This window comes from Lactuca serriola, chromosome 3, assembly GCF_051521515.1.
Source record: "Lactuca serriola cultivar US96UC23 chromosome 3, Lser_US96UC23_V15, whole genome shotgun sequence".
In the NCBI taxonomy this organism is placed as follows: Eukaryota; Viridiplantae; Streptophyta; class Magnoliopsida; order Asterales; family Asteraceae; genus Lactuca; species Lactuca serriola.
The window spans coordinates 32,319,982-32,339,466 of NC_136410.1; the positions used below are offsets into that span (position 1 = coordinate 32,319,982).

Sequence of the window (19,485 nt, forward strand, 5' to 3'; positions counted from 1 at the left end):
AAACTCCCCCAAAATCTGTGTTCAACGGATTTATCATTCCTAGGGAAGAATTGGAATTCCTTTATATATTTCTTCATTAAAAAGACTAAGTTTGTCATTACAACCCAAATATTGTTTTTCAAATCTTGCATCTTCTTATGTATTGTCACCCCTAATTTATCCTAATATACAACTCTATAAATGTAGATATTTATAATCAATTGTTATATTAGTATTAATTAGTTATCTGTCTTCATTTTTAATGCTATGTTACTTTTTCTTTTAGTGTTTATGAAATTAGAGTATGTATGTTAGATGTTTATATAATTAGTGTTTACTAGTTGTCTTATGAGTGAAATCTTTTCTAGTAAATATCTATTATTTTATAAAAAAAAGTCACTAAAGGGTGTTTTGGTCATTTAACATAATTTCACTTCAATTCTTTTGAATAATTTGCAAACCAAACACAAAACAACACATAAAATGAATCGAAATCCTTTCCATTTACTTTCAACTATACACATGACATATTCCAATTTGTTGACCAATTCCATTCATTTTAAAAGTATTTTGCAAACCACAAGTTACTTTACATTACTCTGAGATTAATTGCTATTCTTAATTCCGATTCCTTTGACAAAATTCCATTTTATACTCTGCAACAAGAAAAGGTTTTAGAAATCAAATACATATGTTGTGGTTTAGAAAAGGAAAAGAAGATGCCCCCGAGAATCAAAGTGTTAACATGTATGTTTTTACCCTTAACACTAGAAATAACTTCATACTTTTTATGTTCTTATTTAGTTTTTTTGTTAATGTTTAAAGGTACATTTTTAGTTCCATTGAATCTCAAATACCTTGCTTTATCAGATAACTGCCTTCAATCCATTGATTACAAGCTGACAAAGCCTAGAAACAATATACAGGTGTACAGGTAGCTATAGCTATGAGTCTACGACCCTGTTTGTGTATTTCCAGAAATACCCCTCTGTATCTAAAACTTGTGCTTATTATTATTCTCAGGAAAATGATTGCTTATTTATTTGAAAGATCATAAATATTGCATGGAAAATGCCTTCAACACATATTTCGTACGCCTGGTAATTCCTTACAATTTATATTTGTTATTTAGTCAAGTTTTAGCAAATTGAGACATCAGGGAAGGGAAATGCCACATGGTAGTGGTCTTTGGTGGATTGAAATATTAGAAACAAGTGGTGAATATAAAGAGGGTGCTGGTGTTTAAGGTGATATTCAATTCTCTTTTGTGAATAAAAATATAAATATGAGCAAAACTTCATATTTTTTGCAGGAACCTCTTCGTTCAGCTGTGATGCTTGAACAAGGATCTGATTGCTGTTACCTTTTAGGCAAACCAATTATATTAAGAAAGTATATTTTTCATCTCATTCTTTCTGATGATCTATACAAGAAATGCGAGCAGGTATTGCAAATTTTGTTAATATTTTAGTAGATAATTTTGTTTTACTTTTAATACTTAATAGATAGTTTTCTTTAATATTTACTCATAATAGCAATGTATTTATAGTTTTTCATCCAAAAACAACAAACGTTAACTTGAAGAAACACTAACATATTTTTTTTTCTTATTATTATTTTTTTAGTGGACGACAAGGTTATTTCAAGAAAAACTTCAATTTTTGTGAACACATCATATGCCAAGTGCAGTTGTGTTGGTTCAATGTTTTATGTATGGTATGACTATGATAGATTGTTTTTCTTTTTACATTTGTTGGTAAGCAACTTAAGGCATAATAATAGTGTATATCTATCTATCTGCAGCAACCCGGGACCCAACACGTGTATGATTTTCCAAGGTAAAATTAATATTGTGTAGACATGTATAGTTTTCCAAGGTTCAATGATTTATTCAACATAACCAACTTCCTGATGCTTTTTAAGATTATGCACAACATCCAACTGAAGAAGTTGATGAATACATACTCTGATAGACACGGGGTAATTTTTTCATTATTTAACAAATGTAACTAACTACTCTTTTTTTCATTGTTTAATTAATAGTCTGATCTCTTTGAAAAATAAAAAGGTGCAACACCACATCACCTCTGGATAAAATTAGTTTAATAGGAGAAGATTGTCAAATAAGACATGAGTAGTTGATACATACGTTTCACATACATGGGATTAATTTTGCATAAATCAATGTACATTTTTCTTGTTCCATGGTTTGGGTGTTTTTTTTATCAACTCTATATTTCATATTCATGTATAATATACATTCTTAATGTAAACCCTCTACATTTCATCACCATAGTTACTGATTTTGTTGTTTTGGTAGTTAGTGGTAGAACAAGGGTACAGTGTCGTTCTTCTAGAGAAATTGAAGACAAGAAATTGGTACCTTACAATTTACATCATAATTTTGTGTACGCATCTGCATAATACTTTTTTCATTGAAATTGTATATATTTGAAAAAAAACACATCACTAATTTGCTTTTTCTTTAGGTATGCATCTGAAACCTTCCGAGATTACAAGTAGATGTAGGAGAGTATGTTGAGTAGTTTATTATTTTTTAAGGCGAATTAGGTACATAACAAATACTTTATAGTTTATTTATCTGCATTTTTTTAAAGATACAAATGGATGACTTATGCCACAAGTCTCAGTCAGCTATTGGTTTTGGGTTAGTGGTCCATGCCCAAGGCATGTTACTTGTATACTAATTTATCCTTGTTGGTTTTGTACCTTTCCAAAGAAAAATAAGTTCATGACAAAACTGCTCTTTCTTTTTGGCTTACATACTATATTTTCATATTTGTGTAGGTCAACAACTTGAAATTGTTGGATGACATGGCGGAATGAAGTTCAATCATTGATGCTCAGTTACGTGTGTGTGGTTGATTATTCCAGTGCTATGAATGCAGTGAAGAGGCAAAAAGCATTATTTAATGAGGAGGCAAAAAACATTTTTTAAATGTAAAAATTTACAAAACTTCCTTCAGCACAAGGGAGGGAAGGCGCCTTGTAGCTTTCTTTCCATACTTTAAAGAATATATGATCCGTCCAATATTATCTTTCAGGCATCTCCTATGATATGCTATGGTATGTGAGGGAGTTTAATTAGTAGTATTTAACAAAATAAAAGACAACTTACTTTTGTTTATGGTTTCAGGTGCATCACCCTTCCCTTGTCTCCTGATGTCATGGATTTTCTTAAAGTTTAAGTAACTTTTAGGGCTAAATGCAATATATAACAACTTACTTTCATTCATTTGTGTTTTATTTCAGCATCGTAGTTTCATTTCTTTTTGTTACAGTATTCTACTTTCAACTTTTTCATATGAAGACATTATACTTTAAAAAATATACCCAATTATATAGCTTACTACTTTTTAGCTATTTTATTATTTGGACATTTTACTTTTATAGATGTTTATAGCATTGTACTTTCATCTTTCTTTTATTAGGGCATTCTGCTTTGCAAATTATACCCAATTATAGCATTTTCTTGTTGTGACATTTTACTTTGAATAATCTATCGATTTATTGCATTTACTATCATTTATTTATTTATTTTTGCTTTTTAGGACATTATATTTCGACAAATTTAAATTGCTATGTCTCGTCTTTAAATGAAAGTAGGATACTACAATGCACAAATCAATGAAAGTACATTGATATTTCTTGCATTTAAACATTTATAAGATTTTGTCAGGAGAGAAGTAATTGATGAAGGATGGATTCAATTGATATAGGGTTGTGGGCACCTGGAGGCCGCTTAAAGATTATTGATAGGTAAGATGTAAGAAATTAATAATTATTTAAAGTAATTCTTGAAAGATACCATTATTAGTGAAGAAAGAAATTGCAATTAATGTTTTTTCTCATTTCTCTTTCATTGATTTGGATTTTATTAGCAAAATAACTCTGGTCAAAATCTTGGATTAGTCATTTGGTATGAATGTGTTAAGTCTAACATATTGTAGTTGGTTTTTTTATCAACACTTATCAACACATAGATTGATTCCTGATAGAGAATGAGTCGTATATGAATATAGGGGCAAAAATGGAGGGCTTATTTGGAATATTTCTTTTTTACTGTTTTACACCCCATTCTAGAAACACCTTAGCTAAGTATAAGTAAGAGTCATGTAGTAGTGGGGAATATCTTTTGTATTTTTGGTTAGAAAGAATCGGCTAACAATATAGTTTGGGCAGGAAGGTTATCTTCTCTGATTTGTTTCATTGTATCTGCATCTCCATTTTAGTGAAACTGAAGCTTCTTTTCCATTTTTAAATCTCCCATTAGATTCCTTGTTTATTTGTTGGTTATTGTTTCTATCAATTCCCCATGAAGATTGCAAGTAAAGCTTAATTTATGTATTTAATTTCTTATTTGTAGTTATTTGATAAGGAAAATCTGGAGAAAAAGCTAAATGACCATATACGATGCGAAGGTAAATAACCAAACCCTACTTTACTGAATACTTTTATATATATATATATATATATATATATATATATATATATATATATATATATATATATAGAGAGAGAGAGAGAGAGAGAGAGATGTTTCTTTGATTTTCATCATTTTCATTTTTAAATAAGTTATTGCTTTGGATCGGATTTTGGGCCAACTCAATATTGATTGATTATGCTAGATAGTGTTTTTTTTTCTCATTGCTAACAAGAGTTGTAACGTTTATTAAAAAAAGGTTTGTTGACATACTTTTAGTTTGGTATTGCACGTAATAATACATCTCGTATCATCCATTTGTTGTTATCGTTAGTTTTTACGGTGGCCATTATGTTAAATTTTATGTACAAAAAGTGTATCTAATACCTTAAGATTTGCTAAGTTGATGTAACAACAAATCAGAATCTATTGGATGTTAAATTATGTAAAATGTTATATAAAATATATTAGCCGTTTACCGGCGCCAAGCGATGGATACAAATAGTTTGTTTTGGAAGATAGTTTTAATGTGACAATTAGTTTCATTTAGGTTTGAGGTAGTTTCTTACGGCCTTTTAGCGGACTGTTTTGTGTTATAAAATCTACAACCTCAAAATAAGAATAACATTAAAGAAATATTTTTTTTACAAAAGTTTACATCATTATTCTTAAATAAAAGCTTTTATATATATATATATATATATATATATATATATATATATATATATATATATATATATATATATACACACATTCTATACTTTTTCATAAAAAGCTAATCTCAACATATTTTTTTGGAGGTTTTCAAAAAGTTAACTATTAACTTTTGTTAAGGAGGATGCAATAACAAAATCAATTAGCAGTAATTCCCTCCTAAAAATAGGTTTCATAGAAACAAAGAAAAAAAAAGATTGTTTATCTCATCTCGTATAATAATTATAGTGTTGTACTATTTTTTTTAATATAACATGCTTATATTTTTAATATAATATGCTTATATTCAAGATGTTAAAAAAAAATAAAAACATGAAATATATAAGATTGTTTTAATGTTAAAATAATGTAAAATTAATAATATTACAAGCAATTTGGACTGTTTTCCATGATGGGTTTTTGTTATCTTTGGTAAGGATTAATTATTAGTCGTTTGGAGGAGATTAGCATTAAATGATTGTATGTAATTTTATATTTTTTATCTCTTAAATTTCAAGAAATGATGAATATATTTAATATAATAGAATAGATAATTCCACTAAATACACGACGTAATAATTATTGTTATTATTATGTTGATTTACAAAAAAACGCACCCACCAAATAAAAAAATTGTTTTGATGATATAAAATATCTTGTTAATATTATAACTTTTTCTTTTATTTATTGCTGTAACATTTTTAATTTCTATATTTTCGGTAATTAAATACAAAATTAAGAATCGATACAATTTACATTAAAATAAAAATGACAATAATAAATGTTATAGATAGTAGTTATCATAAACTAAAAGGGGCGAATTGAAAATATAACACAAATCGGTAAAATAAATATAACCAGTCAACGTCTCTCATGTCAAATAGGGGCATCATAGCAAATTTCGGGTGCGAATAAAATCCCCTAGGAGAGGGGTGTAAGCAGATAGATACAACCAATAAAGCTCAAAGAAAAAAACAAAAAGGGGGTAATAAGCAGGTAAATATGAAAACACAATCATTGAGGTATGTTTTTTCCCAAATGTAAAATCATTGTATGTAATAACCCGTAAAACTTTTTGGAGATGATCTAACAGTTGAAGTAATTGTTCTTCACAATGGGGCAAAAACCAACCTCCAAAAAGCAGTTTACTTTTACCCAACAGACCCAAATTATAAGACCAAAATAGGCAAGATAGAAGGAAACTTGTTAACCAAGCTCAAATCAAAATCTGACCAATAATTGATTTTAATCTTAACACCAAACACATGAGTCAGATGCCAAACATAAGAAATCAAATTATGATCTTTACAATCATGAGTCATGATAGCTAAGAGGCAACAAGGCACGATTGGAAAAGCATTTTTCAGCTCCTAAAATCCATCAAAGCAAAATCCTTGTTAATTCTTACTATCCTACTATCTATGCATAGAAACAACGAATATTCACATTAATCACCATGTTATCAATCGGAGTCGATATATAGGGAACAGAAAAATGAAGACACATAATTTGAGACAGAACTCTTATTCAAGCCAAACGATTCAACCCCATTACAAGTGGCACACTTACACATATAACTTAGGGTTCATTTCCACACAGCGACTGTATATGAAATTCGGATTTTGAAATCATGATACACAACTAAAACCAACAGTGTTGAAATTTGATAAGCAAAACAGTCAACTGTATAGAAAATCGATCATCTAATTAAGCAGCGAGAGAACCAACAATTGGGTACTTAGCTTCGAATTTCTTTTCCCAATCATCAAGAATTCCCAACTCCTTTTCGGTGAGCCCATGGAGAGATCCAATAACATCCTCATCGTTCTTGCTCATCTTGGCTAGGGCCCTGCTCGCATCTTTACCGGCAAACATTGCGTAGGAGCCGCCAGGACCATAGAAGGACTTTGCGGTGCTTACATCAAAGATACGACCCTTCACGCCGATGTATATGGGGTTTGATGGATCTGTGCCATCGTACTGCTTCAACTGATCTAGTGTTAGCTCCATAGATGAAGATGAATTTCTGACCTTCTTTGTGAATTTTCAATTTTAGGCGAGTGTTGTTTTCGGACCGAAGAGAAGTTGATTTTTAGATCAAGTTTTCTCAGTGGTTGTTGGGATATATTCCTTTTTCCAATCGGTATTGTTTAGGGTATTATCCTTTTATCAAGAATCGAAAAACAAAGTAATTTATTCTTGTTTTATATATATATATATATATATATATATATATATATATATATATATATATATATATATATATATATATATATACACTAGCCGTCTACCCGCGCAAAGCGGCGAACGGCGAATAATTTGATCTCTTTAGAGTTAAAACCATTTTGCGTTCACTTCGAGAAATGAATATTAAATGACATCTATTTTTCAAGAGCATTACCATACCATATTAAGGGGGTGTTTGGCTAAGCTTTTTTAAAACAACTTATTAGATTCCGCATCACTATAAGTTAAAAAAGTGTTTGGATTAAAATAACTTATTCCGGTGGGAAACCTCTAATACGTCATTTTTTCATAAGTTACCCTACACTTACTTATTAACTTATAAGCTGATAAACTAATAAGTAATAAACTTTTTTGCCAAACACCCCCTAAATGGTTATTACTTCCATTTATACATACCCAAACCACTTGTACTGTTTATCGTCCTCTTTTTTTTTTTTTTTTTTTTTTTCCGTTTTCCTTAATTCCTTTATTAATTTAATATCCTACTAAGTAAAATGCTAAAATATATAAATAATAGTTTATAAAAATAAACCTTTAGAATATCAGGTGTTGTGATTCAAAAGTCGATAAATAGGCCTTTGAGAAGGCCAAAATACTCAGGTGTCAACTTGTTTATTGTGATTTTAAACCAAGTTTGGTCACAAATTAAAACATTTTCAACGATGGTATGTAATTCAAAGATTCATATTGATTTAGGTTCTCGAAACCTTAAAATATTGAACAAAATCTATATAGAACTTTATAATAAGGACAATAATCACCGTAATCAGGAAGTCCATGTGATAAAACTTGATATTATAAGGACCAATGATGAAAAAGGTTTCATTTTTAGACTAAACAAGATGAAAAATATACAAACTACCTTAATCATGTCAAATCTTGTGTTTAACCGTTCTTTATTGCAAAAGTAAGATGCCAAAATATACAAACTAATGATAATACAATGCTCTAACTGGCCCTCTTGGTTGAGTTCTTTGAATCTGCAAAACCAACACATTAAAGAAACATAGTAAAAACCTTTTTAGGAACAAACCTGATATAATAAAGCCTTCACCCAATATTTTTATAAGATAAAAATAAAAAAAGTTAAAAATGATGAAATTAATTACAAGTAAGGATTAAAATAAAAATATGTTAAGAAAGAGCCAACTGCGGGAGGGATATTTGAATCAACATGTATTTTCTGATGGTTTCAAATTTTGAATTATCCGAAATTCAGGGAAGGAGATAGAATTTGTTGAGAAATATTAGGATTCAAAACACATGTTAAAATTTAATATTATTTTATTGATGACTACTTGTACTACTAGCTTAATGATTTGAACGTCTTAAAAAAATAATATTATTATATTCAATCTATTTTTAGAAATAGTGAGATTTCTTTTATAAGATAGTAAAGATATATATATATATATATATATATATATATATATATATATATATATATATATATATATATATATATATAAGAGGCTAGGTTAAAATGTTTTTACATTTATTGTGTGCTAAAATGCACCGATAGAAATTTTGTAAAATTATATTATTATTTAATTAAATAATGATAGATATTAAATGGTTTCTATAATTGTATGTATATTAAATGATATCCATAATTATAATTTTCTTTTTATGAAAATTAATTAAATTCGTCATTAATGCCAGCAATAACATTCAGAATGAATTCGTATCTAGTTTTTTATGTCAGCAATAACATTATTTCAGGACCCACTCACTTAAAATACAATAAAGTTGTATTAAATATGAAGAATTAGGGTGTATCCTAGTTGAATATACTATCGTTCTCCTAGAATACACTCTTATTATTTTATATATGAATTCATTCTGAATAAATATTATTATTGATATTAATGACGAATTAAATTAAGTCCATAAAAAGAATTTATAAATATGGATACCATTTAATATACATTTAATGTTTTACTCAATTCTTATTGGTGCATTCTAGCACACAATAGATGTGATAAACATTTGAACCTACCCTCTCTCTCTCTCTCTCTATATATATATATATATATATATATATATATATATATATATATAGGGTTAGGTTATTTTGTTTTCACTATCTATTGTGTGCATGTATGACTGATTCTGAACCAATCATTTTAGTTATTTTAAGAAAGTAATTAATGCATATTACATGTTGAAGACATTTTAGTTATTGGTTCGGAATCAATCATACAGACACACAATAGATAGTGAAAACATTTAATAGTTAGGTTCAATGTTTTCACTATCTATTGTGTGCATGTATGACTGATTCTGGACCAATCATTTTAGTTATTTTAAGAAAGTAATTAATGCATATTAAATGCTGAAGATGTAATTAATATATATATATATATATATATATATATATATATATATATATATATATATACTTTTGAAAATATATGTTTAACTTTTTGACAAAATTATAAAAATGGGCGTTATAGTTTGTTATTATAGTGGTAAAATCCAAACCTTGTCAAAATTATGGATATGGTAGTTTTGTTATGGATCTAGTATGTAAAAATAAATAAATAAAAATAAAAATAAAAAATTGTTTTATATTTAATATTTAACTTACATATTTTTTTATTATACATTAAATATTTATTAATATTAAAATAGAAAAAGGCCTATACCTATTGTGTTTTAACTATCTATTGTTTGTGTGCATGTATGATTAATAGTAGACCAATCATTTTAGTTATTTTAATAAAGTAATTAATGCATATTATATGTTGAAGATATAAAGAATATTAATTAAATTTTTAGCATTTAATATGCATTAATTACTTTCTTAAAATAACTAAAATGATTAGTCCATAATCAATCATACATGCACACAATAGATAGTAGAAACATTTGAACCTGACTCTCTCTCTCTCTCTCTCTTTCTCTCTCTCTCTCTCTCTCTCTATATATATATATATATATATATATATATATATATATATGGCTAGGTTAAATTGTTTTTTATATTTATTGTATGGTATAATGCACCAATAGGAATTTAGTAAAATTTAATTATTATTTAATTAAATAATAATGAATATTAAATGATTTCTATAATTGTATGTATATTAAATGATATCCATAATTATAATTTTCTCATTATGGAAACTAATTAAATTCGTCATTAATGTCAGCAATAACATTCTTTCAGAATACATTCGTATCTAGGTTTGTATGTCAGCAATAACATTCTTTTAGGACTCACTCACTTAAAATACAATAAAGTTGTATGAAATATGAAGAATGAGAGTGTATTCTACCAGAATTTACTCTCGTTCTGCTAGAATACACTCTGATTATTCTATATATGAATTCATTCTGAAAGAATATTATTATTGACATTAATGACGAATTTATTTAGTTTCCATAAAAAAGAATTATAAGTATGAATATCATTTAATATACATTTAATGTTTACTAAATTCTTATTGGTGCATTGTAGCACACAATAGATGTGAGAAACATTTGAACATATATATATATATATATATATATATCATCCTTTTAGGTACATTCTTAGTTTCTATTAAAGATGAAGATTGTTTCTTACACTGTCTCTTTTTATCTATACTAAAGACGAAGATGTTTTCTTACAAATATGGGATGAGGGTCTTGATCCTCCAATTTTGTTTCATATGTTTATATATTGGTGATTAGTGGTTTTTGGTCGATGATAGTGGGGACAGTCATAGGTATAACGATGGTGTAAGGTGGGGGTGAAACCATGCTGACTTGTGTTTGAAAACCCTAGGGTTGTTGGATGTAACATTCGTTTTCCATAATTGATCAATTGGTGACTTAAATGAGAAAAAGTTATGTTTTATGGAGAAAACCACATGTCACGGTGATGGGTGGATGAACATGACATGACATAACAATTTAGTGAAGAACGTGTTTGGCTTGTTTACCACAACGTGGCAAGGTGTTGGCCATTGTGTGGTATCTGTTGCAGCCAAGCCCATGAATTTTTTAGGGTTTCTCCCATATTTAAGGACCTTAACTTTAGGGTCAGGTCATTCTCTTCAGCCTCCACCCTCTAGTCTCGACACCCTATCCATTTTTTTAGTGTTCTTGAGGTATTCTTGGCCATTTGAAGGTTCATTTTTCATGCCTTGGTGTGGAGCTTGAAGATCAAGTTGCCTGCAAAGTGTTTTGGTGAAGAGATCAAGCATAGATCTTGCAAAATGACTTCATTTATGGACCACTGTAAGTATAGAGCTTCAACATTTGCTTCAAGTTTGTTAGAGCTCATGGACCATTTTTATGTTTTTGGCCCTTCTTGGTGATGTGCGTGTGAGATGACTCCAGCCCATTCTAGGCTCTAAGGACTGTCATTTGGTGTAATGTATCAAAAATGCTAAGTGAAAATTTTCTTTAAATCAATAAAAAGCAACCATTCATTCAATTTGAAATCCCATCATAGTAAAAAAAAAAACATGTGATGTAGTCATTAGAGTACAAAACAAGTCAAGTGATGCGGAACACTGGTGGATGCGATGCAATCACGTCGTGCTCTTTCCCTTGGAACCAGAAATAGTTGAAACTATAAACAATAAATGGTAAGCACACAGCTTAGTGATTTCCACCAAAGTATCGCATACCATACATATATATCAGCTTAAAGCTATAACAGGTCTATTTCGCCTCCGAGTCTATTTCAACTCAATGGGTATTTTTCAACCGAACGAGTCTATTTCACCCCCGAGTCTATTTCAACTTAATCAATGTTTTCAACTGAATGGATCTATTTCACCCCACATATATAACATACATGCCTATCAGCAAGAGTCACAAAGATAACAATCACATAACGACACCTAATGTCCTATAGTACAATAAGAAGACTCACCTCGATCAGTAAACGAAAAGATCTCACACACAAGCTGCTGGTGCTAAAGTTTCTCCCACTAAACATAACAAAACCAAACCCTAATTAGCAATTAGGGTAAATACCACAACTCAGCAAGTCCAAATACCAAGATAAATCCTCATTAAGGCAAAATACCATTTTTCCCTTCTAAGTCCTTAAACCTCACAGTTGACCGATGTGTCGAAGGAATTCGTCGATCATTTTGGCCTGACGTTGTCACGACGTGAGGAATTAATCCTCACGATGTGCAATGGTCCAGATGGTTTAGGGTTGAATCCGAGCTGATTTGAATCGTGACTGAGTTAGGGACCGAGGGGAACCGGTTTTCACGACGTGAACATAAGCTGGTCACGACGTGAGGGTTAACCAAGGGAAGGGTTAGCTGTTGAATTTGGTCAAAAAGTCAATGGTCAAAGTCAACAGCTAACCCTTCCCTTGGTTGACCCTAACTTCGTGACCATCTTATGTTCATGTTGTGAAAACCAGTTCCCCTCGGTCCCTAACTCAGTCACGATTCAAATCAGCTCGGATTCAACCCTAAACCATCTGGACCATTGCACATCGTGAGGATTAATTCCTCACGTCGTGACGACGTCATGCCAAAATGATCGACGAATTCCTTCGACACATCGTGACCACCAAATGGTCATGTCATGACTTACGCAAAACAAACATCATAATGCACCCATCTCTAAACCTTACACTCATGCATTCTAACTTTTCAGAAGGTCATATAACTCCAAAATTAACATAAAAATTGATGATTTTATAGACATGTATGTCCAATACATTTCTAGATCTCATATTGGGTCAAAATGTAGAAAAATCACTAAAGTTCTCATGCAAGGATTTAAAACTCAACAAAGTACTAGATTTGAAGTTTATAACACTCAAGGGACCCTTAGAACCCATAAAGTTGCCAACTTTATGGCTTCTATCCATTCAAGTTTGCTCAAACATGGAGAAAATAGGACAAAACCTAGATCTAGAAACATTTAAACAATAAAGGTTGAAGCTTTGCCACTTACTGTTGGATTAATGTCTAAGTCCATAACTATATTTTGTATATACTTGACCCGACCCAGCATGGTCCATTTGGGTTGCACTTCACCGACACAATTTATATGGATAGTCTCTTGAGAATAGTATAATTATGATTTATATTAATATATTATAAGTTCTAATATATTAATATGGAATTATATTATTTAATTGGTATTGATCAAGACTTAATTTAGAATTAATTAAGTGATCAAAATGAACTAATTAAATATGGACTCTTATATATATATATATATATATATATATATATATATATATATATATATATATATATGTGTGTGGAATGAGCCAAGTTCATTTAGGTTGGGCTAAGCTTTTATGGATAGTCCATGGAGTGCTTAACCCATGGATCATCTGAAATGAAAGGTCGTGGGTTTAACCCTAGTCTCCATACTATATAAAGATGTCCTTGGTTGGTGAAATTGGCACTAGTGTGGGTACACTAAGAGGGCTAGCCGGTTTCACTAGAGAGAACCAAAGTATTCTTATTCTCAAAGTCTTCCAAGGTGTTTTGGTGATTTGTGATTCCACTTGAGGCTTCCACACTGTTGGGGCTAAGCTCTTAAAGCTTGAAGACATCAAGCTACATCAAAAGGTATGTCATCTAACTAGTACTTTGTAGTATAAGAGCTTCATAATATGCTAGTTAGGATTAAAGCCTTGGAAAGTTCTTATTTGCATGTATAATAGAGAAAACATAGATCCAAGGTTTATAGGGTTACATGTACACCATAGGAGTGTTAGAATGCTCAAAACCCAACACTTACAAGGGTCCAAAACGAGCAAAATATGATGATGATGATGTTCCCTTGATAAATGCGCAACTATAACACCCTATTCTTCTCTTCAAACTTAAGTATCTAACTGTTACAACTCCCCCCACTTAAATCATACTTCATCCTCAAAGTTTGCTTCTATAAATACCTCGGGGTAGTGCTCCATCATATCCTCCTCGGGTTCACATGTCCATTCGCAAGGCCTTAGTCTTACTGTCAAGAATCGTCACTGGTCTCTCCATGTAGTTCAGACTATAACATCTTGTTTTGAGGTACTTTCATTTTCGACCCTTTCATGGAGATTTATTACATTTTGGTCCTTACAATGTAAGACTTGTGGCTAGGAGGGGCTAATATTGCCAATTTTTGAATGTTGGGGCGGATCCACGTACGTTGGGCGTACTTTTGCGTACGTAGGGCGTACGGGGTGTCCTAAACCCTAATATTTAAGCTTTGGACCCTATTTATTCTTCATTAACTCTCAACTGTGGTTCTTTTCATCAGCCTCCATATCTGAAAACATATTTGCAACCCTAATCCACCTTAAGAGCATTTTGGAGCTTGTGTGTGGGTATTTTGGTGACTTGAAGAAGAGGGACGGAAGTAGAGACCACATTGGAGGAGTGAAGCACCTTAGATCTATAACCACTCCAGCATTTGGCATCTCTTGGAGGTATAAAGTTCTCATCTTAGTCACTCCATCTTGTAGATTTAGGCATTTCCTCCTTTAAGTTACTTTTTGTCCCAAAATGGTGATTATTAAGCATAGCATGTTCTTGACCCATTAAGTCGTCCTTTCAGACCTTAGGAAGGGTCTTAAGTCATAACAATGTAGTCTTGATGGTTAGTTTTGCTCCATGCATTCTTTAGAAGGTCTTAATGCATTAAGATGTTGTACTTTGAGATATTGGGCACTTAATGGACATGCAAAGTCATAAAGTTTGAAATTTTATGACTATTGGGGGTAATTTAGCCTTGAATCTGAAGTTTGGACGTGAATACTTAATGTATGAAGCACTTAAAGGAAAAATGAGATTTTTGGAGTACGCCATGCGTACACGGTCCACTCCCTTGTTTTCCATTCAACTTGAGTATGCCTCGCGTACCTCTAGAGTACACCCAACATACTCGTCCTGAGTTCACTCGACTAGGTTGAATCAGCCAGGTTGACTCAGTTGACTTGTTAGTTATGACCAAGTTTAACCAAGGGTAAATTCAGGAAATTGTGATTATTTTATTAATGGGAAATGTTGGACATTTAGGCCTTGGGTGGAGCCGGTATTTGGGATCAGAGTATTGATCAATTTTTCGTCAAGCTATGAGGTGAGTCTTCCGAACTGTATTTATGGGTCGAAGGCATCATGGCCGACCCGGTGGATTGGCTACCCTGTTATATGATAGTATGTCATTTATGTTGAAGAATCGGTTAGATCAGTATCCCGGTTTATAGGATGTTAGCATGCAATAGTATTTGTAGATATATCATCCAGTATGTTAATTGATTATATGATTATCTGTTATTAGATATATTTTATTTGTTATATGCATATCAACATGGTATGGTGGTTGAGACTGTACTACTTTGTGTTGTAAGTTATCAGACCAGGGCATGCCAACCGGAAGGTTGTGGGCCAGGGGTAATCCAACCAGGATGGTTGTGGACTCGTTATGTATTGGGCATTCCAACCGTAAGGTTGAGGGTCGGGCATTCCAACAGTAAGGTTGTGGGCCAGGAGTAATCCAACCAAGAAGGTTGTGGACTCGTTATCTGCTTGTTTGATATGTTGTATATGGTAGTACTTTGGGGGAACTCACTAAGCTTTGGCTTACAGTTTTTAGTTTATTGTTGCAGGTACTTCTAATGATCGCATGAAGGCGAAGGCGTGACCGTACACATACTCTGTTTTATGGCTTTATGATTTTGGGATACTCTGATATCGATAAACAATTTGGAAACATTGGTTTTGTAAACGTTTTTTTTACTATGGTCATTACACAAATGCTCGTCCACCTGAATATCATCCAAAGAATGTAACACCCCGATTTTCCTGGATGTGGAAACTTGAGTATTTAGTGCAAGTTGAAGGGCCTAATCGATGATTTGGTTGTCGTCAACTCATCGTGTATGAGTTGATCAGGACGCGTGGGTTAGGAAGCCTACTCGTCGAGTTGGAGGGATGGACTCGACGAGTTGAGGCTGTGTGATGAAACCCTAATTTCTCGAATGTGCAACCTATTTAAAGGACCTTAAGTCCTTTACCTCGCCTCCCTTACTACCTTTCATGTCCAGAGAGTAACCCTAGCAAGCTAATTGTGTGTGTGAGGCCAAAAGTATGTTTTTGGAGCATTCCTTGAAGAGGCTTGAGGACCTAGAGGCTTGGAACAAGGGAAATCTTGTAGACCCAACATCTACATTGTGTTGGCATCTAGTGGGAGGTAAAAAGTCTCTACCTTCGCTTTCCATTCCTTAGATCTCTTCTTATGTGAGTTTATGTGCTTTATGGTGCAAAATGAGGGCCATTCTCAAGTTAAGATTGCCCAGAGGGTATGAGTTTTAGATCTGGACTTCTCTAGGTCCCATGTACATAAAGCTTCAAGCTTTATGAAGCTTTGACCCGTCTTCATGTCCTAAACCCCTTCTTGAGCTTAGTTTTGGGTGATTTAGCCTTAGGAGGCCTTGCATGATCGTAAAGTTAGCAACTTTACATGGTAACTCCATCCTACGAGGTTGGATCTGTAGTTTGAAGCATTGGAATCGACTGGAATGAGTTTAATGAGAAAGGGTTGAGGAACTCGACGAGTTGGGCATCCAACTCGACGGGTTGAGTTGGGTTTTTCCGTTTCTAGTTTCAGAGTGAACTCGACGAGTTGATGAGACAACTCAACGAGTGGTTAGGGTTTTTCCCCGGTCTTCTGGACTCTGTATGGACTCGGCGAGTTGACTTGGGTTTTCGTTATTTCTGAGTATTGAGGACTCGACGAGTTCATGAGCTGCTCTCGACGAGTTGAGTCAACATGGACTGTTGAGTTGGGTTTTTCCGTTTCTAGTTTCAGAGTGAACTCGACGAGTTGATGAGACAACTCAACGAGTGGTTAGGGTTTTTCCCCAGTCTTCTGGACTCTGTATGGACTCGGTGAGTTGACTCGGGTTTTCGTGATTTCTGAGTATTGAGGACTCGACGAGTTCATGAGATGCTCTCGACGAGTTGAGTCAACATGGACTGTTGACTTACGTTGACTTTTAGGGTTGGGTCAAGTTATGGACTTTGGAGAGCATGGAGGGGTAAAATGGTCTTTCACCCTTTTCAGAGATTTAGTAGAGGTGTTAGCTTAACGTTTTATATAATTGTTAAGTAGAGATGATTGTGAAATGTGTAAGCGGAGTCTAGACCAGCAGTTCGAGTGTGGGATATATTGCTTTACTCTGCGAGGTGATTCTTCTCACTATACTTACATGAGTGGTAATAATTGTGTGACCGGAGGGTCTTATGTGTTTATACTCAGTTATGTGATATCATGCATTTTCTCTTTGTGATTTATGTTGTATATTACTCATGTGCCTTGTTGAGTTATTATGTTCTTGTGAGACCAGAGGGTCTTCACTGAGATACCGGACTGGAGGGTCCGACCCGAGCTGTGAGACCGAAGGTTCTTTACTGAGACACATGACCGGAGGATCCTTATCGAGATATAGCCATGAGAGGCTAATTATTTGCATGTGGTATTTTGGGGAACTCACTAAGCTCCGTGCTTACTGTGTTGTGTGATATGTGTTTCAGGTACTTTTCAGGATCACGGAAGGCACCGACTTGATTGTACAGACCAGTTAGAGATCATGATTTTGAGGATTTTGGGGTTTTATCAAACATTGTTGATTTGTGTTTTGACAACTTATACATTATGTGGTTTTTGGGAAATGTGATATTGATTTTATGTGATTTTAAAAATCAAAAATTTATTTAAAATTTACAGTGTTACAAAGAAACTACTACAGAAACTTATACATTATGTGGTTTTTGGGAAATGTGATATTGATTTTATGTGATTTTAAAAATCAAAAATTTATTTAAAATTTACAGTGTTACAAAGAAACTACTACATAATCATCGGCTAGGCACTTCCGCATCTGAGAGACATGGAACATGTTGTGGATCCGACTAACCTTGGCTGGTAAATCCAACCGGTATGCAACCTTTCCCACCCAGGCAAGGCTCTTGAAAGGACCAATGAATCTGGGGGCCAAGTTTCCCCGTTTCATGAACCGGATGACGCCTTTCCAAGGCGACACCTTCAGGAGTATAAAATTCTCGACCTAAAACTCAAGGTCCAAACGACGTTGGTTTGCATAGCTATTCTGATAGCTCTATGTGATCTGGAGTCTCTCGTACACCTTGCTGAATCAACTCGTTGGTCTTGAGTACTACTTCGTGATGGATTATTAGCATCACATCATTCCTATGGTGTTCATGCAACCCTAATTGCTTTGATCTAGGTTTTTCTAATTAAACATACATCAGTGAATACCAAAGCAATAAACCCTAATTGACTAGCATACAAATCAGAAATTGACATATGATTAGGGTTAGAATCATTACCTTGATTGTTATGTAGCAATAACAATCTCAAATCCTCCTTGTAATGGCTTCAGAAAGCTTAGAGTCACAAGTGTCACTCCTCTAATGGCTCACAAACACCCGGAGCAAGAGGATGAAGAAGGAGAAGAGGAGAGGCACTCAAAAAACGTCTAGAAACCCTAAGGAATTAGTTAGCCATGTTTTTGGGGCCTTAGGGGTTCCATATATAGGTAGGCTATTAGGGTTTTCAACCAGGAAACCCTAATTTGACTGCTTAGGCCCTAAGCAGCCCATGGACTCCCTTTAGAACACCCCTTGGATGATTTCTTTATGGGCTTCCCATACAATTCGTCCAACCTATGTTCCAAGATGATCCATAGCCCAATTGCAACTATCTTATAATTACAATTCCAGTCCCCTAAGTTTAATTAATGTCTTTTAGCCACAAAATTAATTCTTATTAGTTATTGACTAATATTAATTAAACAATATGATTTCTCCTTTAATATATTATTCTCATAATATATTAATAAATCATAATTAATCCTTTCTCTCCATAATTCATCCTATCAAGTTGCTATGGTGAAGGCAACCTAAAAGGACCATGCTCACAATCGGGTCAAGTATATACTAAAATAGTTATGGACTTAGACACTAATCCAACAGTCTCCCACTTGGATAAGTCTAATAACTATTCTGCGTATAACTTCAAACCTGATAAACAATCGTAGCTTTCAAAATCCGCTGTCAACTCTGATCTTATCAGATACGCGTCCTTTAGATAAGGGATCATATATTCCTCTATTCTAGATATCGTAT

At 32.7% G+C, this 19,485-nt stretch overlaps 1 protein-coding gene across 1 annotated transcript; it reads right to left on the reverse strand.

Annotated features, from left to right (window-relative positions):
• Positions 1-6,611: 6,611 nt before the first annotated feature.
• On the reverse strand, positions 6,612-7,261 carry MAPR2 (membrane-associated progesterone binding protein 2). The gene has a single exon (XM_079029618.1). It carries the CDS (start codon positions 7,124-7,126, stop codon positions 6,824-6,826), a length of 303 nt encoding a protein of 100 aa, XP_078885744.1. The 5' UTR covers positions 7,127-7,261; the 3' UTR covers positions 6,612-6,823.
• Positions 7,262-19,485: the final 12,224 nt, after the last annotated feature.